Source organism: Myxine glutinosa, chromosome 7 (genome assembly GCF_964187855.1).
Source record: "Myxine glutinosa chromosome 7, kmMyxGlut1.1, whole genome shotgun sequence".
Taxonomy (NCBI): Eukaryota; Metazoa; Chordata; class Myxini; order Myxiniformes; family Myxinidae; genus Myxine; species Myxine glutinosa.
The window spans coordinates 99,416,107-99,443,432 of NC_136267.1; the positions used below are offsets into that span (position 1 = coordinate 99,416,107).

Below are 27,326 nucleotides of genomic sequence, written 5' to 3' on the forward strand. Positions count from 1 at the left end.
TTTTCTTTCGAGATCAGATCCAAGATGGCCGACTAGTGGCCACTTTGTTACTTAAACATGTCCCCAACCATTTCTCAGACATGCATGGACCGATTATTTTCAAACTTGGCACAAAGACAACACAAACACAAAGAGAGTATATATATATATGCACAAGATTTTGTTTTCTTATCCGACTGAAGATGGCCGACTGGCGGCATTCATAGGGGCGGATCCGGGAATTTCAAGACGAGGGGGGGGGGGGGGTGCATGAAACTATAGCGCTGGGGAGGGGGGAAAAAGGGGGTCTGGGTGTCCTCCCCCAGGAAATTTAAAAAAAATTGATCGTCAGAAACGGCATTTCGTGCGTTCTTGGAAGTTTCTGCAGTTCCTTGTGTTCTTCCCTGGTCCAACAGTTCAGCAGATTCGCACCGCCTGCACCCTCATCCTGGATCGAAGGGGGGGGGGTGCGCACCCCCTGCACCCCCCCCTGGATCCGCCCCTGCTTCAACTGAATGGAGCAAAATTAATAAAACCACAGGAGCTATGACATTTTGTCTTTTTCTCCTTATTCGTAGAGGCTATAATTACAAGCTTCAGCAACACGTTTTATTTTTGAAAAGGAGTTCTGTAATCATAAGCTTGCTTCTGATTCCCCACGCGCATCTAAATGCCGTGCATCGCCCCACCACTACTGCGGTGTGTATTGCCACCGCACCCACCGCTTAGCACCCCAACTCCCACCCCCCCCCCCCCACTTCCCAACCCACATGCTTCCCAACCTCCTCCCCCATGATCCTCCCTCCCACCCATGCTTCCTGACCATACATGCTTCCCACCCACTCCCCCTGTGCTTCTTGCCAGAGCTGTATATGGAGTTGCGACAATGATGAATTAGAAGTCCTTTTGTGTCCAATGTATGTGGGACAAATCAATCAATAAAATCATGTACGTAATTTTATTTTTTCCTTTCCCATTTTTCCCACAAACACTTATGATATGTTCAAATACGCTTTCAAATAGAGTAAAATAAAATAATGAAATAAAAATATTATGAAGTAAATTTTGTAAAATAAAATAACATGTTCTAAAAATCATATAGTACTATGCAGTGGATTTGTATGTGAAACAGAGCAGAGACTGCAGTGTCTGAAATACATGTTCTATTTTAATCAACTAAATGTAGCAAGTGGAGCCCATCTTGTATTCATATTTCATAATTGAGTGAAAATGTTTTACAACTGCAGTCATAATAGGAAACAGGTGGAGATGGTTTGGTCATGTGTTGAGGAAGGATGAAAGTGACTGGTTGAGAAGAGCGATGGAAATGAATGTAGAAGGAAGTAGAGGACGGGGAAGACCGAGAAAGACTTGGCTAAAGATGGTGGAAGAAGAAATGCGGGCAAGGGGGTTAACAAGGGGAGATGCAGAAAATAGGGCAAAAGGGAGAAGATTGTCATGGGGACCACAAGGCTAACCCCCGCTCTAGCAGGGAAAATGGCCTTAAAATGCATGTTGTTGTTGTTGTTGTTGTCATAATAAGGAACGTGATTCGCAAAGCATTGATTGAAGTCATACTTTGCTTGTCATACATCATTGGAAATCTATGCCCGTGATTATAAACGGAAGTTCAAACATGTTTACATCATTTATTTTGATTTACATTCAATACCATGTAACATGCTTCTTTTTTCTTTCTCACAACCTATTGTTATATTTCATGTGCACTATTTATTTTTGTATTCTATTTTACGATCTTATCAATGATGCCCATGTGGCGGACACGAAAGCCCACTGGCGTGGTGACATCATTCCGCGCACCAAGTGGGCGGCGGCCACGCCCGAGGGGTAGGCGTGGCCTCAGGATATACACCGGGCACGCAGCCCGGAGCAGGCCAGTGCTACAGTGACCTCTTTGAATAAAGAACATTAAACTTACTGCGTTGTCCGCTTCCTCCTTGGTAGCAAGTTGCGCGCGTAGCACCGCGTGCTTCACCCACACTGATAATCCAAAAAAGTGATATTATTATCATAATTATACTATCTGCGAGATATTTAAGTAAACCGAGGCAATTTGAGTATTTTTTGCATCAACGGCAACGATCACACACACTGCATGAGTAGTGTAAGGCGAGTGTGGAAGCTAGGCCCAGCCAACTTAACACACACATTATTTTAAATGTATCGATTTAGAATTGAGCCTTTTAACCAATCAATTAATAATGTGATGAACTGGAAATAAATAAACATTAGCATAAACTGAATGTGTACACCAATAAACAATTAAATTTACATCGCACAGCCGTGAAGATGGCGGTGCTTGTCACTTCAGTCTATGGACTTTAGCTTTCCAGATCATCTTTATTTTGTATGCGAAACCTGTACAGTGATTGGTACATCCTTTGGCACAACAACCTGTCATTTTCTCATTTAAATTCTCAAGTGTACGTTTTAAACTGATGATGCACTTGAGTCTCTGCTCTGATCTGGATACAAAATGGTGTCCATGTGTCACGTGATCTTGACAAAAACGAGGATGCCATTGTCTCAATTCTCTCTGTACTAGCACATTACCCGAAGGGTGATTGCCCCGTCACCCCCGCTCCCTCCGCCCCTCCCCCCCGACAGTGACACACATACACACACACAATTACATTTTTACTGTGAGTAAACTCACACATGCAATTCTGACAACTCAACAAAGAGTCCCAACCTCCCCCTCCCAACTCTGTCCCATGTATGCTCTCCCCCCACACACCCAGCCCCAAGTCCTCACCTTTCTCCCTCCCAGCCTTAAGGCATCGGTCCCCTCCCCACACTCAAGCCTTCAACCCACCCCCCAACCCCCATGCACCCCATACCTATCAAAATTAAGACCTTAAACCCCCACCCCGCCCCCATTCCAAAGTTGTCCCATCTTTATTTTCACCCTCTCACCCTCTCATAAAAGCAAAATGAGCATTCCCACGTCAAAACAGCAGCATATGTAACGCTCTCTGCTCCCCATCTTGCAATCACTGACTTCACAGAAACCTGTCACGACTTTTAGAGTAAATAATAAAAAATAATAGCAAACCTGTGTAACCTCCACAGTAAAAGTGCTGTGTGAGACAAAAAGGTAATTCTAAATGGTTCGAAAGAATAAATTCTAAAGAGTTCTAAATGGTTGTAAAGGGTAATTCTAAAGGGTTCCTAAATTTGTGGCTCAAGGTTAAACATTTTAGGTGGGGTCAGGAGAACGTTTCAACCAATGGGTGGAGTTCGCACACACACACACACACCGATGGACGGATGGACAGAAGCACTGCACCTTTTATAGTATATATATATATATATATATCTTATAGTATACATACCACTAGCTTGGCTCGGCTCGCTACGCTCGCCTCACCACGCGTCGTTACTGAGGAAAGGGCTTATTTTACCTGAGGATAATTGTACCTGAGTTGCTGTGTTGTCGTGATTTATTATTATTACATGATTACATGATTTATTATTATTTTGCACAAATTTATTTGTAGTGTTTGTGATATTACATTTTTATTAAGCAATTTAGGTTGAAGATTTAGGTTGAAAAAATATATAAAATTGAAAAAAGAACCCATCAGCACATACACACGGGAGGAGTAGGTGCAGACTGGAAGTTTGGGATGATTACACCTCACCACCATTTATTCAAAACACCTCACCACCAAGTAATTTAAAACACCTGATCCCCATGTAATTTGAAATACCTCACCACCATGTAATTCAAAACACCTCACCACCACGTAATTCAAAACACCTCACCACCACGTAATCCAAAACACCTCACACCCATGTAATTCAAAACACCTTACCACCATGTAAATCAAAACACCTCACCACCACGTAATTCAAAACACCAAAACACCTCACCCCTCCGAATTTAAAACACCTCACCACCACGTAATTCAAAACACCTCACCACCTACGTAATTCAAAACACCTCACCACCAAGTAATTTAAAACACCTCATCCCCATGTAATTTGAAATACCTCACCCCCACGTAATTTAAAACACCTCACCACCAAGTAATTTAAAACACCTGATCCCCATGTAATTTGAAATACCTCACCCCCACGTAATTTAAAACACCTCACCACCACGTAATCCAAAACACCTCACACCCATGTAATTCAAAACACCTTACCACCATGTAAATCAAAACACCTCACCACCACGTAATTCAAAACACCAAAACACCTCACCCCCAAGTAATTCAAAACACTTCACCACCATGTAATTCAAAACACCAAAACACCTCACCCCCAAGTAATTCAAAACACCTCACCACCACGTAATTCAAAACACCAAAACACCTCACCCCCAAGTAATTCAAAACACCTCACCACCATGTAATTCAAAACACCTCACCACCACGTAATTCAAAACACCTCACCACCACGTAATTCAAAACACCTCACCACCACGTAATCCAAAACACCTCACACCCATGTAATTCAAAACACCTTACCACCATGTAATTCAAAACACCTCACCACCACGTAATTCAAAACACCTCACCACCACGTAATCCAAAACACCTCACACCCATGTAATTCAAAACACCTTACCACCATGTAAATCAAAACACCTCACCACCACGTAATTCAAAACACCAAAACACCTCACCCCTCCGAATTTAAAACACCTCACCACCACGTAATTCAAAACAACTTACCACCATGTAATTCAAAACACCTCACCACCTACGTAATTTAAAACACCTCACCACCACATAATTGAAAACACCTCACCCCCACCAAATTTAAAACACTTCACTACCACGTAATCCAAAACACCACACCCCCAAGTAATTCAAAACACCTCACCCCATGTAATTCAAAACACCTCACCCCCATGTAATTTTAAATACCTCACCACCACATAATTTAAAACACCTCACCACCACGTAATTCAAAACACCTTACCACCTCGTAATTCAAAACACCTCACAACCATGTAATTTAAAACACCCCACCACCAACTAATTCAAAACACCTCATCACCAACTAATTCAAAACACCTCACCCCCACCAAATTTAAAACACCTCACCACCAAGTAATTTAAAACACCTCACCACCTCATAATTTAAAACACCTCACCCCCACGTAATTAAAAACACCTCATCCCATGTAATTCAAAACACCTCACCCCCATGTAATTTTAAATACCTCACCCCCACATAATTTAAAACACCTCACCACCACGTAATCCAAATCCACAACACCTCATCACCAACTAATTCAAAACACCTCACCACCACATAATTAAAAACACCTCACCACCAAGTAATTCAAAACGCCTCACCATCACGTAATTCAAAACACCTCACCACCACGTGATTTAAAAACACCTCACCACCACATAATTCAAAATACCTCACCCCCACGTGATTCAAAACCACCACCACGTTATTAAAAACACTTCACAACCACAGAAACAAAAGTTTCAGGGAGTAGTACAGTGACAACAGACACTGCCCAGATGTGTAGATATATAGATAAATGACTGTACCAGTGTACCTGAGTTGCTGTTTTGTCATGGTTTAAACCAATCATAATTCAAACAATCATAATGAACAAATGTATTTGTAATATACATGATATTACATTTTATAAACAATTGAAGTTGAAAACTAAAGTTGAAAAAAAAAAATCCCCCCCCCCCCCCCCCAAAAAAAAAACTTGGAAATTTTTCTAAATAAAATACCCTTAGGACATACCGACGGGAGAGATAAGTGCATACCAGAAGTTTGGTACGATTTCACCAAAGTTTGAGGGAGTAGTTCAGTGACAACACAACACAAAACAACAACACAGACACTGCACAGATATACAGTCACGTGAAAAAGTAAGTACACCCCATGTAAAGTTTTGACTTTTTCAACATATTTCAACATACAGCAATTTGATCTTCATTTCAACATTATTGATAGATCAAGGTGATATAATATAACAAATATCATGAGACATTTACATTTTGTAGTCCATTGTAAAATTTAAATGAAGATAAATGCAAATTTCGCATGTGGAAAAAGTAAGTACACCCTTGGGTCTAATAGGTGGTATTGCCCCCTTTGGCAGAAACAACCTCAAGTAGGCGTTTCTTATAACTGTCTTCCAGCCTCTAACATCGACTGGGAGAAATTTTTGCCCACTCCTCCGTGCAGAATTATTTCAGCTGTGCGATGTTTGAGGGGGCTTCTTCTTTTTTTTTCTTCTTTTTTTTGTATACAGAGTCGAGGCTCGTGAAAGAGCTAACATTTATCAAACAAACAATTCAAACAAACAAGCAAACAAGGTATATAAAAAGGGGAGCGGTCGACAAGATGGGGAGAGAAGGGGAGGAAGCACACAAACACAACATTTGAGAGCAGGGACATAGGGAGATGTGTGGGAGGGAGAGGGCCTGGGGGGAGGCAGGATAGGTATAAAACGCAACGACACCAAGGACTTCCAGGAAAGAAGTCGGCATCTCGAAAAAATGGATTTGGGGTGAAATTAGCGGGGGTAGAAAAGATCAAGGTTTTGGATTGGGGAAGATAAGAGATGGTGGTGAACAGCCGTTTTAAATACCTGGAGGGAGGAGTGGGATTGAAGAGAGTGAGGGAGTTTGTTCCAGAGGTGGGAGAAAAGAGGAATGAAGGAGTGAAGGTGAGCAGAGAGTCTTGATTTTGGAAGTTTAACCATAAGAGGGTTGCAGGCAGATCTTGTGCGACCTGTAGGAATATTTGGGGGACAGAGCCCAGAGAGAGCTGGGGGGGGGGGGGGCAAGGCCAGAGAGGAGTCGGTAGAAGACGGAAAGACCACCAACCTGACTGCGGTGAGTAAGTGAAAGGCCCTCAGAGATAGCGTCATCGCGGGAGATTCCAATGATTCTGAACGCTTTGGTTTCAACAGCGTGAAGACGAGCTAGGTGTGAGGCAGGAGCACCAGCCCAGAGGGGAGAGCAGTACTCCATTGAGCTGTGGATGAAAGCCTTGTATTTGGTGAGGAGCTCAGGTGTGCCAAGGAAGGACTTCGCACGACGGAGGATGCCCAGTCAGCGACTGGCTTTGGAGGCCAGCTTGGAAATGTGGTTTTCCCAGGAAAGATCATGGCAGATAGTGAGACCCAAAAGCTTGAGTGACAGAACTTCTTGGAGAGGATTATTCAGAAAGTAGATGGGAGGTTGTCCAGTCGGTCTTTTCGGAGAGACATCGTAAGAGTGTGAGATTTGTCAGGATTGAAAGACATGTTCCACTTGTTTGCCCAGTCTGTGATTTTGTCCAGGTCTGCAGAGAGTGAGGAGGCTGCAGACTGCCGATCTGAGGGATGAGATATGGAGCGGCAGAGAGTGGAGTCATCAGCAAAGAGATAGAGAGGATTTTCAAGAGAGTCAGAGAGATCATTGATGAAGACCAGAAAAAGCACAGGGTCCATAACACTGCCTTGGGGAACTCCAGCCTGAACAGGAAGAGGAGATGAGAGAAACCCATTCAGGGCCACATGTTGACTATGACTAGAGAGGAAGTCCGCCAGCCATGTGTGGAGATTTCCATGGATACCAAAGGAGGAGAGTTTGGTGAGCAGAGCGGCGTGCCAGACCGTATCGAAGGTACGTGATATGTCGAGGGAGACAGCTCTAATTTCCTGTTTGGCATTGAGGACCTCCATCCATTGTTGAGACAGCAGAAGCAGCATGTCCAGAGTAGAGTGACCTGTTTTGAAACCAAATTGATGATCAGAGATCAAGCCATTGGAGAAGAGGAAAGATTTCATATCCGAAGCAATGATGGATTCCATGACTTTGCTGATAATTGGGAGAAGGCTGATTGGTCTGTAGTTGCTAGGATCTGTTTTTGCACCTTTTTGTGTAAAGCGGTGATGTTGGCTGATTTCCAAGCAGATGGCAGTTGACCTTGAGCAAAAGAGAGGGTGAAGAGAACAGAGAGAGGGAGTGAAAGAGCGGAAGAACAGGATTTTAGGACCCGTGGGCTGATGCCGTCAGGTCCAGTTGCAGAATCAGAGTCGAGGGTTGACAGAAACTTTTCCACCTTGTCAGGAGGAAAGGACACGGAGTCCAGGAGCAGCTGGGTACGACTGGGTATGGCGGGTACAGAGAAGGATGGGTTTGGGACACAAGACTTAGAGGCAAACACAGAGTTGAGGCATTCAGCTTTTTCAAATGCCGAGTCAGCTGTGTAGCCGTTTGAGGTAAGGGAGGGGATGGAGGGGGAACAAACACCAGAAACAGATTTGACCAGACGCCACCAGGATTTGGAAGAGGGAGACAGATAAGAGAGTTCAGTCTTGAGAACGGAGAGATATTGTTTCCTGGCTCTCCTGAGGGTGGGCACACACTTGTTTCGGGCTTTGTGAAAGGAAATGAGATTTCCTTCCGTTGGATTTGCTTTCCAGGAGACGAAGGCAAGTTGTTTCTGGGCAACAGCCTCACCACAAGATTCCGTGTACCATGGACGGGAGGAAGGGTATGACAACTGAAGACGAGATGGGATAAATCTGTGCATGAGAGAGAGCAATTTACTTTGGAAGAATTCCCAGGATGAGTTGATGTCAGAGGTGGTAGAGATGGGAGACCAGTCCAGATGATTGATGGCTGCTTGAAGACCGTGCCAGTTGGCCTGAGTGAAATGCCAGACTCATCGACGCTGAGCAGGCTCCCTGAGAATGGTCAGAGAGATGACCACTTTAACAAGCACATGATCAGCTGAGCCGATTGGAGCAGAAGAAGAGCAGCAGACATAAATGCATGCACAACTTGCATGCACAACTCGTTTCAAATCCCCCCCACAACATCTCGATGGGATTTAGATGCGGGCTTTGACTTGGCCATTCCAGAACCCTCCATTTTTTCTTTTCAGCCATTCATTGGTGGATTTACTGGTATGTTTAGGGTAATTGTCATGTTGCAAGGTCCACCTTCGGTTGAGCTTCAACTTTCTGACAGATGGCCTCACATTATCCTCAAGCACCCTCTGGTACAATGAAGAATTCATAGTGGATTATATGATGGTGAGCTGTCCAGGCCCTGATGCAGCAAAGCTGCCCCAAACCATAATATTTCCACCACCCTGCTTTACAGCTGTTGGTATCAGGTTCTTGTGGTCAAATGCTGTCGTTGGTTTTCGCCAAACATGTCTTCTGGTACTGTGGCCAAATAGCTCTACCTTTGACTCATCTGTCCAGAGCACAATGTTACAGAAGTGCTGGTCTTTGCCTATGTGTTCATTCGTAAGCTTTAGTCTTGCCCTGATGTTCTTTCTGGACAGCAAATGTTTCCTCCTGGCACACCTCCCATGTAGATCAAATTTGTGCAGCCTCTTTCTCATGGTAGACTCGTGCACTTTGACATCAACAGTGGCAAGAGCTACCTGTAGGTCCTGTGATGACATTCTGGGGTTCTTAGAGACTTCTTTCAGCATCTTGCGGTCTGCTCTCGGGCTGAACTTGCTGGGGCGGCCTGGCCTGAACAAGTTGCAGTTGTTTGGAATCTTCTCCACTTGTAGATGATCTTCCGGACAGTCGAATGATTGATTTCAAATTGTTTGTAGATCCTTTTAAATCCCTTCCCAGACTCGTAGGCATCTCCATCCTTGTTTCTGAAGGCCTCAGAGAGCTCTTTTGATCTAGGCATGGTGACGCCATACACTTCAACAACAAAGAACAAACCAAACGAAATGTCTGAGGTTTAAATAAGACAGGTTCCTCCAAGATCCTCTCTAACGATGTTCTAATCATTTGCACCTGAGCTGGTGCACCTGATTCTAATTTTAGATATTTGAAGTAGTGATAAATGTCGGGGTGTACTTACTTTTTCCACATGCGAAATTTGCATTTATGTTTATTTAAATTATACAATGGACTACAAAATGTAAATGTTTCATGATATTTGTTATATTATATCACCTTTATCTATCAATATTGTTGAAATGAAGATCAAATAGCTGTATGTACAAATATGTTGAAAAAGTCAAAACTTTACATGGGGTGTACTAACTTTTTCACGTGACTGTATATATATATATCGATAATTATATATATATTAGGGTGGTGCTCAAAATAATTTTTTTTAAATATTTACTGGGACATGGCTTTATGTTGTTCCTTTTGTTCCAAAATGAAAAGACACCAAATATGAAAGCAATCTGATTTTATTTAGGGGTGCCACATTAGCCTTCAAACTAAAGGTGTCTACAAAACTCTTCTATATATGGATCGAAAGCAAAACCAGAAGTTTGTTTTATGAAAATCCACCCTCCACTCACTTTCTTTGTATTCTAGCAAACACAAGTTACAATAGCTGCACAAATAGCACTATATTGCTATGAAAACTCAAATTCAATGATAACAATCCAAATGTTCAGTTCATAAAATGAAGATACACCATATCACATAATATTAAAAAACCCAAATATAATGAGAAATGTAACTCCTATTTCTGGGCCTGTTTCACCACTGTTGCCTTCTTGGCATCGGGGTACATCTTCCTGTGAGCAGCAACAACTTGGAGCAGAGGTTGCTTTTGCTCTTCATCCTTTGTAAGGAGCTTATTGTAGTCTTGTATCAATGCGACACCCCTTTCTGCCCTGTCGTTCACCACGACTAAGCCACTGGCGGCTTTCTTTGCTTCCTGAAAGCTGGTTTCTTGCTCCCATGAACCAGGATCCCTATCCATCCAATCAGTTGGGGTCCCTAGGATGCTGAAGAAATGCTTGGTGTGTTTTGTTATGAGGCCAGCGATTGACAGGGCGGTTCCTCGTTTGATAGCTGGTCTCTTTGGAGAGGGGTTTTCACCGTCATTTTTCAATGCTTCAATCATATTGATCTTGCTTTCTTTGTCAATTCTGGTGTCAAAGAATGCAAATGCCACTAGTACTGGGCTCATGTACCACGTGTGGCGGCCAAGTGCCTTCAAGGCTGCCTGAGCCATCTTCTGATTGATTTGTTCAAACTTTTCCAACTTCTTGAAGAGGTTAATGTCATTCAGGGGAGCCTCAATAGCTTGTGGAGCCCGAAACCAAGCCTGTACATACACAAGGCAGACAAAAATGTTGAAGGCTCGGAGTTCTCTCGCCTCTCGAAGTGTCAAGTGGAACTCTGACCGAAACATGAACACCTGTAGTGAATATAGTGCTTTTGCCATCCATCTGGCTCTGTGCATTGCTCCTGGAGCCATGATCCGGATTCCACGAGGTGGGATTCCTCCCATGTAGATGACAGTCAGTTCTAGGAGTTCACGATAATCATCTCGTGGCTGCTGATCTTTCAAACACACAAGAACGTTTTTGCTTCCAACACAGTGTCTACAGATCCCATTGAAGCCTTCCTCTCTGAGAATTGATCGTGAAGAAACTTCCTGTCCTCGGGGTTGGTGATTATGGCCTCCGAATCTGCATGCCTAAGATCAAACGTCTTCTCCAAGGAGGCCTTGAAGGATGCTTCCTTTTCCTCTTGGGTCGCACCACCCCGCTTTGCACCTTTTTGGAGGCTCCTCCATTCTTCATATAGCCTCTCCAAACGATGGATGCAGTGCTGCTTCGTCGTTGTAGGTAGGTGAGCTTTTTCCCAGAACTTCACAACCTCTTCAATGGTGAGGGTTGCACTCTCCCGGGCAGTGCGATTCTCCTTCTTCAGGTGATGGAAAAACAGGACAAGAGATTGATGCACAGTCGGGAGCTTGGCACCTTTGATGGCATCTCCAGAAGTGGACCCAATGAGATACACATTATCCTGAGCCCGAGTTTTCAATGAAACACTGGTACTAGCACATGCCATATATGCAAAATAAGCAAGAATGTGGGTAAAATCCTGTTAATTCTTACTCCACAGGGTCACTCTCTACAAAAGAGCCACAGTCAATAAGTTAGGCCTACATATTACACACTAAAAAAGCATACCCCTGACCCCGGGAACCTGTACAAAACATGCATGAAAATTGCCCAGATAGTGATCATAGGAAGTCTCAAAACTGTATGTATAATATATTGTATATATATAATGTATAATGTGTATTTATGTATATTTATTATTTAATGTATATTTACTATATATTTATTTTTAATATTATATTTAATGTATATATATAATTATGTATTTATTTTGTGTATATACAGCCCAAAAAATGGGAATTCCTATTTTTGCATGGGGGAAAAATTCATCACTGATGTGGCACCCCTAAATATTATTGGATTCCATTCAAATTTGGTGTGGTTTCCTTTGACACCGAAAGGAACAAACATAGACCATGTCCCGGAGAAAATCTGCATTTTGCTTTTTTGAAGCCCACCCTAATATATATATATATATATATATATATATATATATATATATATATATATATATATATATATTGTTGCGGATATGAGGATTGTATTTTTTTGATTGTGTGTATTGTATTGGAAATTGCTGTGTAACATTGTTGGATTATGGCCCCTCCTGCCTCCAGAGTTGTGTAAAGGTCAAAAGGGCGTCCCGGTAGTTAATTCCATGAAACACCACATTGAAGGACACGATAAAACCCTTGTTCAGTTGCTTATATCTTTATTATGTGTTTTAGAGTAAGGCCTTGTCTTCCAGTAACCTGACACTCCATTGCACCAAGTAAAAGAGATAGATTCCCTTCATTCCCATTCCCAAAAACCTCCATTTCCCCCTTTCGTCATTGCCAAGCCTCGATTGCCAATTACATCCCCACCAATTGCCGCCATTGACCACGAGGCAGGGTTGGGGAAGAAAGGCGGGTCCCCACCTCGTCAGAGAGGGGAGGAGTGAGTCAGCCCCACTCAACCAACCACGAACAAGGGGGTTGGACTTGGAGAGGGTGTGGAAAGGAACAGCAAGGAGGTTCGCGAAGGTTGATGGGCGGGGCCTATAAAACCCGCCGCGGGACGTTCCCAAAAAAGACATGAGATGGGCTGAGAAAGGAGAGGAGCTTTTACGAGAGATGAGCTGAGATCTGAGATGAGTTATGACAAGAGCTGAGTTGTGAGGTCCAAAAGCAGAGGTCATCCAGGGAAGCGCAAAAGCCTGCTATTCGTCACCTTGCTCGCCAGCGGCAGCGTCTACGGCAGCAGCAGCAGCAGCAGCGTCCCCAGCAGCCACAACGCTCGCCAGCCATTTGGGGCCTGGACGGCGGTTTGGAGCAGGGCCGCGGAGGAACGGCGGCCGCCCAACGCGCCGATTCGTGCTGCCGAACCAATTGGACTTTCCTCTCCTTCCAGCCAATTCCTATCATCATTCCCCGTGTGAGTCGTCTTTGTTTGTTCTGTCCTGGGTAGGTAATTAAGTCTGTATAAGCTAGTAATTTGCACTGTGTTACCTGTTTTTTTCATGTCCGCTGTAAATACCCGTGACTGCTCTTTTTGCTTATGTGTGTGTAAATAATAATAAACCCCGTTACTCTTCTGTACGTCTTCTTCTTCTTCCTCTTTGCATTCGTCGTCTTAGTCTTTTCCATATTGAGTAGCTGTGGCGCGATACGGCCAACGTCTGGGTGAATCGGGTTTAGTCGGGAAAAAACTGTTCGGCCGCGGCGCCTCCGCTCGGCAAACAACATCCTTAACCGCAGACCGTAACAATATATATATATATATATATTTATATATATATATATATATATATATATATATATATATATATATATATATAGATATATATATATATATAGATATATATATATATATATGTATATATATATATATATATATATATATATATATATATATATATATATATATATATATATATATATATATATATATATATATATATATATATATATATATATATATATATATATATATATATATATATATACACAGCTCTGCTTCCCCCACTGCACATACCACCATCTGTTACCTCCGCCATCGAAGGGGGATGGAGGTTATGTTTTCACCTTTGTCTGTTTATCTGTCTGTTTGCTTGTTTGTTTGTCTGTTTGTGAACAGGATATATCAAAAATTGTGGACAAATTTGGTGGAGAGGTTCGGTATGCGACAAGGACGACATGATTAGATTTTGGTGAAGATGCGGATCCGGATCGGGATCGGAGAATTTTTAAGTGATTCTTTACCATTGGAGAAACAGGGAAAAAACGATATATAGCATGATATTTCAAAAACTTGTGGACGAATTATGACAAAACTTGGTGGATAAGTTGGTTCGGAGACAAGAACAAGCCAATTCGATTTTGGTTGATTTCCGGATCCAGATCTAGTCAAGTGGGATACCAAGCATGCATACACTGTCCAGACTCACGGAGGTATGCGCTCTACCGAGTGCCGATCTAGTTTTGCTCTTTGTTCTAGAAATCTAGATATTCCATGAACCTTGACTTTGTGTACAAAAATTAATGAACATCTTTTCCTTTTGGTTTTCAGGTATCAACCAAAGGATCATGACCTTTCTCAAAGGATGACCATCATTGATGTGGCTCTGCCTCCAACCTTTAAAGCCAACAAAAAATCTTTGGAACTTGTAAGAACATTACTAAAATGATGTTATTATCATGGATATTAGTGTGTGTGGATAAACGATTATCATGGATAAACACAAACACACACACAGTGTGTTTGTTTGAGTTGTTGTGTGTGTCATACTGCATATGAAAAAGTTGGAAGAGCTTGAGGATATTGAAGAAAAAAAAAACAGCGAGCAAGGACATTCATGGATATTTTAGTGTTTCTATGAGTTAAAGTTGCCAAATTAAAATAATTTTTATAATACTTAAAGACTGCTTTAAAATGTTATTTGATGGCCCAAATGGGCCATGTAACTCTGATTGGATTTAATGACTAAAGTAATAATTGCAAATCTGGAGAGGAAAAATGCTTTGGAAACAGAAATGATTTTTCATCCACTTCACCTCCTTTTGTGAGGAAAGGAATTGTGTTTTTACTTCCCCTTGTTTTTCTTCATCTTTGTTCGATGGTTAACATGCATTGTATGGAATATGAAATTGTCTTTTTAATATGATACAGCCATTTAATTCCAGTGAATCAATCAATATTGGCATTGGGAAGTTATTTCCGAGAAGGATGTTTAAGCTGGCAAACAAAATTAGCAGACAGGATTTTTATCTTTATGATTTTTATTTTCTTGAATCAATTTTTCTTATTTTATAGATGCCATTGATCATCCTTGGATTTACCGTAGGACTATAGATGAACCACCTTTCGAGGCCATTTTTCCCCACAGAGCAGGGGTTTGCCTTTTTGGGCACCGTGGTCCCCTTCCTGACGCCAACCCTGGGCACCGACGCCCTTCCTAAAGCCAACCCTGTTATTCGCCTCTTGCGACACAACATACAGGGAATTACCAGCAAGCTGGTACTCAATTTGCCAACCTCGGAAGGATGACAGGCTAGTCAACACCCCTGGCGTTAATTCAGCGATCGACCAGGATTCGAACCCAGGATCCTAGGATCCCAAGCCAGCACCCTAACCGCTAAGCCAACACCAGGCCCTAGGACTATAGATGGATGTATATTTAAATGTATGTATGTTTATATTGTTACAGCGAACCGCCGGGTGCTTCCGTGGTCAAATCTACCACGCGCACTATCCCCAATGTAGCGACCGACCTTCTATAGAGAAAAGCCAACAGGACTCCAACCTCTGTTTCCGACATACAGAAGCTATATTATCCCTGCATTTGTGTACTGGGGTCTCTGGCGACCCCAATTTTTATAACCTATCTCATCCGCAGACAGCAACACTGATGCCATTGAAGTAGCCAGTGGCTTCATGAAAATGTCTGCAGAGTGTGTACCTGGCTATCTCAGTTCTACCGCAGCTGACTAGAGAGCAATCTACGTCGCAAAAAGGCTTGGGGTCCAAAAAGACCTCAGTGTAAATCTGGAAAGTGCAGATGCTGATGAACAATCACCACCACAATAGACCCAACTGAAGCGGACCAGACATGATGGATGGCTCGGCAAAGCCAAGGCAACTTGGTGGGAGAAATACGATCCTAGTTTGAGAGTGCGCACCCATGCACATATGTGCTCTGGAGCAAAAGGACTGAAAGGTCCAGCCCTAAATATACCTCTGGAATTTTGGTCTCTCTTTATCAGGCCAGAATATTAGATATATTGGTGACAAACACAAACATGCACATCAGTATATATACATGAATGATCGTTTTAAGGCCATTTTCCCCACTGGAGCAGGGGTTAGCCTTGCGGGCCCCATGACAATCATGGTTCCCTGTTTGAGGCAATGTTTTTATGGCCGGATGCCCTTCCTGGCGCCAACCCTTAGTCGCCTCTTGCGATGCGCAGATGCATGCACATCAGTGATGAAAAAAAATGAAATATGCTAACCAGGCCAGGGCAAAAGCCACAGACATTGTTGAAAAGAAAGCTTTTCTGGGGCTGCTCTTCTTGGCAGGTGTTTTTCATAGTTCCAGAATGAATCTGGAGGATCTTTGGAAGATAGATGGGACAGGTGTGTCGATTTCGGCACGAATGGGCCCGATTCTGGCACGTTATGGACAGTTGATGTTTGACATTTTAAACAATGCCCTGTGGTCACTGGCATAGCGAGGGGGGTCGAAAGGGGCGGTTGCCCCGAGCGGCACTTTTGGGGGCCGGCAAATATGTTATTTTGCATCTATCATTATTGACACTTCGTACCATTTTGCCGCGGCGCATGAAAGTGCAAGCGAAGGGAGGAGTTAAAATGTGCAAATGGCCCCACCCTTCGTTTGCTGACCAATGGTTGCGGCCAACGATATCCCGGAGAGAGGGGGCGGGCAAAAGGACCGCGTGGCATGCCGGGAAACTAAGCGGACGTACTTGTTCGCGCTCATTGAAGTTCGCCGTTCACGCCTCATTAGTAGTGTTCGCGACTCATTTGTACAAGTGAGAAAAGGATACGAACAAAAAAGCAGAATTTATTCGCACGATTTTTAAAGGTTGAAAATTAATTTTCTTACTTTTCTTTGAAATCCTGACAGATAAAACACGATATCATCTATTTATTACGTAAGCAAAAATGGTAGAATTCCCTTTTAGAAGGTCGAGGGGTGGCGGGTTGATGCGACATGGCGCTTCATGGAGGGGAAAAAGCCTCAGACCTAAGGGTCTTGCTGCTGATCGCCGTCTTAGCAAAATCTTGAGAAGTCGAACTTGTAAAAGTAACCCCCCCCCCTCCCACCCCCCCCGCCGCCCCCAGTGTCAGGATTCTCTTGTGATCGATGTTAATATCATCATCATGGAGCTCTCGTTCTCTCCGCTTCCATCTTTTCAAGGTTAGCATGCTGAGGTTGCTTCTGCAGCCGTTATTATTCTCTTTTTAGCTCACCTGGAACGAAGTTCAGGGAGCTTATGTGATGGAGTGTTGTCAGTCACTCAGTCCGTCCGTAAACACTTGAAACTTCTCCGAAACCGCTGATGAGATTGCGACCAAATTTGGCACAAATGATGTTTTTTGTGTTGTGACTAAAGTTTGGTTCACGGCATTAAAGAAACGGAGTCTAAGGGGGTTTAACGGGGTCAAAGTGGGTCCAGGTTTGACCCCTCCAAAATAGGTATTTGCTTTCTTCTCTGAAACTACACACACTATTTTGATGAAACCTGACCACAACCTTCACCACCTGTGATGTACCAAAGTTTGTTCACGGCATTAAAAAATCCGCCCCTTTGGGGGTTTACGGGGGGTTGCCCCCAAAAATAGGTATTTGCTTTCTTCTCTGAAACTACACACACAATTTTGATGAAACCTGACCAGAACCTTCACCACCCATGATGTACGAAAGTTTGTTCACGGCATTAAAAAAATCCGCCCCCTTTGGGTGTTTACGGGGGGGTTGCCCCCCAAAATAGGTATTTGCTTTCCTCCCAGAAACGACACACGCAATTTCCATGTAACTTCACCAAAAACCGTAATCACCCATGACGTACCAATGTTTGTTCAAGGCATTAGAAAAATTGGGGTCTTAGGAGGTATATGGAGTCCGAGGGGTGGGGGGGGGGGGGCGTTCACCCTCCAAAATAGGTATTTACTTTTTTCTCAGAATCTACACACACACACGATTTCGATGAAACTTCACCACAACCTTCATCATCCATGATGTACCAATGTTTGTTCAAGGCATTGGAAAAATTCGGATTTGAGGAGGTACACGAGGGGGGGGGGGGGGGGGGGGGGTGGGAAGGAGGAGGGGTTGCCCCCCAAAATATGTGTTTGTTTGTTTAAAGTCTTATGATTAGTATGATTCTACATGCTGCCCTGTCTTCCAGCAACCATTGAAATTGGTTTAAAATACCTTTATTCAGTGCATATACTTTTTATTCTACCAGGTGAGCACCAGGGGTATTGCCCCCTATATTTTTCTTCTCCTAACGCGAGGACGTGGAAGTGACATTGTATTTATGCTTTTGGAATACTTCTGGCATCTCATTGAATAAGTTGAGCCAATAATTTATCAAAGATTCATTTTTTTACATAATTTCCACAATTTTTTGAAAACAAAACAAAGCAAAACAAAACAAAGGCAGAAAACAAAACTTTAACTGTTTACTTGCAAATGCACTGTACCTAATTTGATTATTTTGTAATAATGTTATTTCATTGGGCTTTGTGTTGAATTCAGCATGTGAGTTGCGAGGGGGCAGCAATTAGACATCTCGCCCAGAGCGTCATTTTTCCTCGATACACCACTGCCTGTGGTTATCTAGCTTTGGGCACAGGTATCCAGCTAGCCTAAGATTGGTTGTCAAATATCTTCACTATTCAGGTTTCTGCCACGAAATTATCACCGTGTATTTATCTTGTGTTTCAGATTTCAGGGGACAAGGTGGATGCGATTCTTCAGTCATTTGAAGAAGGTTTGGGAAAGGTTGTTCTGTACACAGAAAAGGTAAGATACAAAATGAATTATTTTGTATCTTAAAGTAAACTGAACATCAAAATAAACTTATCACTTTAATTTTTTTAAATGTGCAGCTTTACAAACACGTTTCTTCAATTGTAATGGCTGATTATGTAACGGGAACTTCATTTCAATCACCTGGTTGATCAACAATGGCATGCTTGAGTGGTTCTGTATAAGGATCTTTCCCTTTAAATAATGACCCTCATAATGAAATCCTTCAGTTCTCATGGTTAGACATTCATTTACTGCTGTCTATAGTCACTCTAAACTCTAGAGGCTTCTGACAGGGAAAACAACAAGAAAATTCAGATGCCACACCTGCCATCTGAACAACGTTTAAGGGCAATTGGGATGCTTGAGGCTGGTGTGAGCCAGCGATCAATTGCCCAACGTCTTGGTTGCTCACAGCCTGCAATTTCCAACCTGGCCAGGCGTTACGGTGAAACTGGAACTGTGAATGATGGTCCACGAAGAGGAAGACCATGGGTAACCACCCCAAACCAAGACCGCTGGATTGTGCTGCAGCATCTTCGTGATCGTTTCCACCCTGCGACGCAAAGAGCTGCAGTGACAAAAGGTCGCCACAACAACCACATCAGTGTCTCTACTGTGCGGAGGCGCTTGAGAAGTCGGGGCCTGGTGGCAACACGTCCTTGCAGAGGTCCAGTGTTGAACACAGTGCATCAGCGGAACAGACCAAGATGGTGTCTGCAGCATCGCCACTGGACACAGCAACAGTGGAGTGCAGTCTTGTTCAGCGATGAGTCCAGATTTTGCCTCCATGCTGCTGATGGGCGTCAACAGGTATGGCGCAGAGGTGGAGAAAGGTATGCATCATGCTGTATTCGCCAGATCAGTCGTTGGGGAGGACCCAGTGTGATGGTCTGGGCCGGCATTTCCACCCGTTTCAGGACACATCTGGTCGTCATAGAAGGCAATCTCACGAGTCAGCGTTATGTCAATGAAGTTTTGAGACCTCATCTGCTGCCATTTCTCCAGGCTCATCCTGACATCGCAGTTTTCCAGCAGGACAATACTCGACCCCATGCTGCTTGCCTGACCACCAACCTCCTCCAGGAACAAGGTGTTGAAGTGATGCCTTGGATGCCTTATTCCCCTGACCTCAATCCCATTGAGCATTTATGGGATGAGCTTGGTCGACGTCGTACATCGAGGAGATCAACGGCTGTCCATTGGCAAATGCTCATTCAAGGCTTGCAGGAGGAGTGGGACAGACTTCCCCAGGACCGCATCAGACGCCTGGTACAGAGCATGCATTGGAGGTGTACAGCCTGCATCACAGCTCAGGGAGGACACACACGATATTGAGGACTGCTGTCATTCTGTCCTTGACTGTTAGGAGTGTTGTGTCCATTCCTGTGTCATTTTGTTTTGACTGTATTCAGGTGCGTGTCTTTGTGTTGTAGTGCTTTGTTGTTGCACCACCCCTTGTGATGTTCATGCTTTTTGTTTTTTGTGATTGAGGCAATCTCTTGTTTATTGACGTGTGTTTAGTAAAGATAGCTGAACTTTACCTCTGATTTCAATGAGTGTCCTAAAGATTTGATGTTTCTTTTGATGTTGAGTATATATTACTTAATTATTTTTGTAACGGCAGCATAAATTTTGGATTTACTAAAATATACACCATCAATATAACTTGAGCATAACTATTCCTTTCTAGGTAAACACACAAAGGGATGTTCCCATCACATTTGACATTGAAGAAAAGCTCCGTGGTCCAGTGGAACCATTACCAATTACAGTGTACCAATACTACCACCCAGGTGATGCATGATGCAATAATACATCGAACAGTATGGTTCCTTTCCTCTTCATAAAATATGCTTCTGTTTATGTGTGCTTAGTAGTTGCAAACCCTGGGAGAGATGCCGATATTTTTTTCACACCTTTGATAAGGATGGATACTTTATTTCGTTTTTCATTTCCGAATATATATTTATAAATGCTAGGAAATATGAGTATTACCAAATATATATATATATATATATATATATATATATATATATATATATATATATATATATATATATATATATATATATATATATATATACAGTCACGTGAAAAAGTAAGGACACCCCATGTAAAGTTTTGACTTTATCAACATATTTCAACATACAGCTATTTGATCTTCATTTCAACAATATTGATAGATAAAGGTGATATAATATAACAAATATCATGAAACATTTACATTTTGTCGTCCATTGTATAATTTAAATAAACATAAATGCAAATTTCGCATGTGGAAAAAGTAAGTACACCCCTACATTTATCACTACTTCAAATACCTAATATTAGAATCAGGTGCACCAGCTCAGGTGCAAATGATTAGAACATCGTCAGAGAGGATCTTGGAGGAACCTGTCTTATTTAAACCTCAGACATTAAGTTTGGTTTGCTCTTTGTTGTTGAAGTGTGCGGCGTCACCATGCCTAGATCAAAAGAGCTCTCTGAGCCCTTCAGAAAGAAGGTTATAGATGCCTACGAGTCTGGGAAGGGATTTAAAAAGATCTACAAACAATTTGAAATCAATCATTCGACTGTCCGGAAGATCATCTACAAGTGGAGAAGATTCCAAACAACTGCCAACTTGTTCAGGCCAGGCCGCCCCAGCAAGTTGAGCCCGAGAACAGACCGAAAGTTGCTGAAAGAAGTCTCTAATAACCCCAGAATGTCATCACGGGACCTACAGGTAGCTCTTGCCCCTGCTGATGTCAAAGTGCACGAGTCTACCATTAGAAAGAGGCTGCACAAATTTGATCTACATGGGAGGTGTGCCAGGAGGAAACCTTTGCTGTCCAGAAAGAACATCAGGGCAAGACTAAAGTTTGCCAATCAACACCTAGGCAAAGACCAGCACTTCGGGAACAATGTGCTCTGGACAGATTAGTCAAAGGTAGAGCTATTTGGCCACAGTACCAGAAGACATGTTTGGCGTAAACCAAAGACAGCATTTGACCACAAGAACCTGACACCAACCGTAAAGTATGGTGGTGGAAATATTATGGTTTGGGGCAGCTTTGCTGCATCAGGGCCTGAGCAGCTCACCATCATAGAATCCACTATGAATTCTTCATTGTACCAGAGTGTGCTTGAGGATAATGTGAGGCCATCTGTCAGAAAGTTGAAGCTCAACTGAAGGTGGACCTTGCAACATGACAATGACCCTAAACATACCAGTAAATCCACCAAGGAATGGCTGAAAAGAAAGAAATGGAGGGTTCTGGAATGGCCAAGTCAAAGCCCGGATCTAAATCCCATCGAGATGTTGTGGGGGAATTTGAAACGAGCTTTGCATGCAAGAAACCCCTCAAACATCACACAGCTGAAAGAATTCTGCATGGAGGAGTGGGCAAAAATTTCTCCCAGTCGATGTCAGAGACTGGTAGAGAGTTATAAGAAACGCCTACTTGAGGTTGTTTCTGCCAAAGGGGGGCAATACCACCTATTAGAGCCAAGGGTGTACTTACTTTTTCCACATGCGAAATTTGCATTTATGTTCATTTAAATTATACAATGGACGACAAAATGTAAATGTTTAATGATATTTGTTATATTATATCACCTTTATCTATCAATATTGTTGAAACTAGGGCATGCCCGTACTATATATATATCTAAAAGTATATCCCCCCCCTCTATTTACATGCAATGGTTTGGTCCAAAGCGAACGGCTTGCGAGTACGGTGACAATCCCCCCCCTCTATTTACATGAAATGGTTTGGTCCAAAGCGAACGGCTTGCGAGTACGGTGACAATCCCCCCCCTCTATTTACATGAAATGGTTTGGTCCAAAGCGAACGGCTTGCGAGTACGGTGACAATCCCCCCCCTCTATTTACATGAAATGGTTTGGTCCAAAGCTAACGGCTTGCGCCTTGCGGAGTTTGGTAAAGAAATCGCCATCGCGTGCACAAATGCGCAGGAAAGCGAATGAATCGCAAATTAGTTTTAATTAGTTTTAAAACATAGTTTAACGCCCGAGCGAGTTTAACGCAATCGCAAATCGCATCGCAAAGTGAAAGAATCGCAAATTAGTTTTAATTAGTTTTAAAACATAGTTTAACGCCAACATAGCGCCAACATAGTTTGCCGACGGGAAATAAATGAATACGCTCTCAAATGTGCCGTCCGAGGCAGAGTCTGTTCGCCACGTTCGGCACACGTGATAGCTTGCTGCTCTCTGATTGGTTGAATCGTTTTTTGGACATAGCTCGGTAATTACTTCTCCGATTAATATGAAACCTTGAAAAGGCACATCCTCGGGTCCCCAGCAATATACCTGGCAAGTTTAAAGTATATCGGACCCGTGGTTGTCGAGAAACAGCGGTCACAGACAAACAAACACACACACAGACACACAGACACACACACACACACACACACACAGATTGCTGGAATTATAGATAGATGAAGATCAAATAGCTGTATGTTGAAATATGTTGAAAAAGTCAAAACTTTACATGGGGTGTACTTACTTTTTCATGTGACTATATATATATATATATATTTATTTATATATATATATATATATATATATATATATATATATATATATATATATATATATATATATATATATATATCTATATATATATATATATGTATATATATATATATATTTTATATATATATATATATATATATATATATATATATATATATATAGATATATATACATATATATATATATATATATATATATATATATATATATATATATATATTATATACATACATATATATATTGTCATGTGGCTGCCTCAGTTAACACCGAGAGTACGCCACGGATGGATAAATCGAGCTTAACGAGGCGTTTCCCAATTGATGGCGGATCATATGCGAGACGGAACGAACACTGCCGCTTACCTTCACTGTCCGATGTCTTCGACCTGAAAATTAATAACTCAACCCAAGACGGAGGTAAAATGTACAAGAAAGAAATATTTATTACGGAACCCGAGAACAATCAAACGCGACGATAAAACTAAACCCCCTATTGAGCGCTCTTACACACAGACTTTGAATACACAATGGGGAGCATAATAAAATAAATGTTTCGGCGTGTTGTGGAATGTGGTGCGTCTTGTCTGTCTGCTGTCGTCCAGGCCCCAAACTCGTGTCCGGATGAGGCTCTGTGCTTGGCGGGAAGGAGGCCTCAGTCCGCTTCGTTTGCGCGCTCCGCTAATCAGCGCATGCCGCACGGCAGGCCCCGCTCACACTATCGTTGCTCCACCGTCTCTCCAACATCCAAAGGCCAGAACAGGTCCAATCGCGAGAAAGGCAAGGGGGCAGAAGAAGGTCCAGACAGAAGGGGAGCCAAAACGAGAAGACAAAGGGAAGAGAGAGATCCGGGCAGGATCAGTCCAAGAACGAGAAGGGCAAAATGCCAGCTTGCCAACGTTCACCACCAAAGTCCCGATCAAAGTGACAAAATGTCCGCCGCTCCAAGTCTCTTATTCGGCATGCTCTGACGTCATCCGGGCCTCTTACCAATTCACGAGTCCCTTCCCACCAGTCGTGCGACCCGCCCACCAAACCCTCGGTGTCCATCCATCGTGCGGTGAGCGTGGCCTCAGCCTGCCTTGCACGATGTTCCATCGCCATGGTGGCGTACTGCGCGGCCGCTGCATGTTGGTTTTTCCGTTCAGTCTTATCGTCTTGTGGTGGAGGGGGAATTAATTAATGTGTGCACTAATGGATCTATCTAATGTATGTGGTGTGTTGCCATAAGGGACAAAGGGTAGATCACATGTTTCACATACAATGGAGTCTTATCCTTATTCCCTAGAACTATTTATCATGCCCCACTCCTCGTAATGGGGATGAAGACACACCTAATCTGACATACGGGCTGGACAGGTCCTCTACTTATTTACATAGACATAGTTCTTCTATCACGATCATCGGAGCACCGACCTATGCAGATCTACCTGGATCTAGATAGTCCCTCTTACCCCAAATTCATAACAATACATTTATGTATGCCCCGGCCTACGTCATTAATTGGTTCCATAAGCCGTGACGTAACACGGTTTTTGACGTAAACCGGGCATAATGCCTTAAAAATGCCTAAAAATGAAGACAAACACCGTAAAACTAGAGTAAATAACTCCCTATCATGAATGATGGTCGATACCGTCGACCGTGGCAGCCCTAAGGCATGCGCTATCACCGACACTTTTTCACCTTTTTCATACCTTTCAATCAGATTTAACTTATCTTCCATCGTAACCACACTACGCTTGGAAACACAAGCACTATTCTTCTTAGGACCCATGGCTAACACAGACACAGCAAAGGAATGGTATTACATCCCCCTATTATAGCACAAGTATCCCCCTCCTCTCTCTCTCTCTCCCAACTCCCCTGTCCCACCCTCTCTCCACCACTCCCCTCTCTCCCCCTAGTTTTGTGTTTTTAATTAATTTTCTGAAATGTCTACAATTTGTTTTTCACTTGGAAGTTGTAGGTTACGATGTGTAAATAAAGGCAGAAAAAGTCTGATTTAATGCATTTTAATTCCAGGCTATAAGGCAACAAAAGGTGAATATTTTGAAAGGGGGTGTAGACTTTCCATAGGCACTGTATATACAGTGTGTGTATATATATATATATTGTTTTTTATTAGCTCACCTGGAACAAATTTCAGGGGAGATTATGCGACGGTGCGTCGTCCCTCCGTCAGTCCATCTGTCCGCACGTCAGTCCGTCGGTAAACACTTGAAACTTCTTCTCCGAAACCGCTGATGGGATTGCGACGAAATTTGGCACAAATGATATTTGTTGTGTTGTGACTAAAGTTTGTTAACGGCATTAAAAAAGGTGGGGGTTTAAGGGGGTCTACGTGGTTTAATGGGTTTGAAGTGGATCCAGGTTTGACCCCCCCCCCCCCCCCCCCCCACACACACACACAAAATATGAATTTGCTTTTTCCTCTGAAACTACACACTATTTCGATTAAACTTCACCACAACCTTCACCACCCGTGATGTACCAAAGTTTGTTCACAACATTTTAAAAATCTGCCCCTTTGAGGGTCTACAGGGGGTTTCCCCCCAAAATCGGTGTTTGCTTTCTTCTCAGAAACTACACTCGCAATTCCCATGAAACTTTACCACAACCTTCACCACCCGTGGTGTACCAAAGTTTGTTCACGGCATTGAAAAAATCTGGGTTTATGGTGGTCTATGGGGGGCGGGGGCTTGCCCCTCCATATAGGTATTTGCTTTTTTCTCAGAACCTACACACACTTCACCACAACCTTCCTCATCCGTGAATTACCAATGCGTTCAAGGCATTGGAAAAATTTGGGGTCTGAGGAGGTACAAGCGGTGCAGCGGGGGGGGGGGGGGGGGGGGGCGGGGGGGTGGAGAGTTTCCCCCCAAAATAGCTATTTTGTTTTTTTTACTTGCCGGAAAAGATTCTGGCAAGTATGTTGATCAGTTGGTTTGTTACTTGCCGGAAATGATTCCGGCAAGTATGTTGATCTGTTTGTTTGCCTGTCTGTTTGTTACTTGCCGGAAAAATTTTCCGGCAAGTATGTTGATCTGTTCGTTTGTTACTTGCCGGAAAAATTTTCCGGCAAGTATGTTGATCTGTTCGTTTGTTACTTGCCGGAAAAATTTTCCGGCAAGTATGTTGATCTGTTCGTTTGTTTGTTACTTGCCGGAAAAGATTCCGGCAAGTATGTTGATCTGTTCGTTTGTTTGTTACTTGCCGGAAAAATTTTCCGGCAAGTATGTTGATCTGTTCGTTTGTTACTTGCCGGAAAAGATTCCGGCAAGTATGTTGATCTGTTCGTTTGTTACTTGCCGGAAAAATTTTCCGGCAAGTATGTTGATCTGTTCGTTACTTGCCGGAAAAAATTTCCGGCAAGTATGTTGATCTGTTCGTTTGTTACTTGCCGGAAAAATTTTCCGGCAAGTATGTTGATCTGTTCGTTTGTTTGTCTGTTTGTCTGTCTGTTTGTCTGTCTGTTTGTCTGTCTGTCTGTCTGTCTGTTTGCAGCACTGCGTCTACACCGTTGCACGTAGAATCCCCAAACTTTGCACACATATTGGTCTTGCCCTGGAATAGACTGTGCCCAATTGATGACGTCATCGGTGACGTGGTTCGGCCGCCATCTTGGAAAAACCGAAAAACTTTGCACCTCTATATCTCCGAAAGTACTGAACAGAAAAAATCGAGACATGGCTCATTGTAAAGAACTCTCCATGGGGAATAAAATATGTAAATGATGACGTCATCAGTCACGTGGTTCGGTCGCCATCTTGGAAAAACGGCAAAACGTTGCGCCACTATATCTCCAAAAGTGCTGAACAGAAAAAATTGAGACATGGCTCATTGTAAAGAACTCTCCATGGGGAATAAAATATGTTAATGATGACGTCATATGTCACGTGGTCGGCCGCCAT

General features: G+C 42.8%; 1 protein-coding gene across 1 annotated transcript in view; it reads left to right on the top strand.

The window, feature by feature from the left end:
- LOC137431468 (complement C3) overlaps positions 1–27,326 on the top strand; it is a 613,976-nt gene that overhangs the window by 426,765 nt on the left and 159,885 nt on the right. The window contains exons 36-38 of the mRNA XM_078782039.1: positions 14,386–14,482; positions 18,791–18,868; positions 20,568–20,670. Coding sequence (XP_078638165.1) covers positions 14,386–14,482; positions 18,791–18,868; positions 20,568–20,670 — 278 coding nt within the window. The remainder of the gene's footprint in view (positions 1–14,385; positions 14,483–18,790; positions 18,869–20,567; positions 20,671–27,326) is intronic.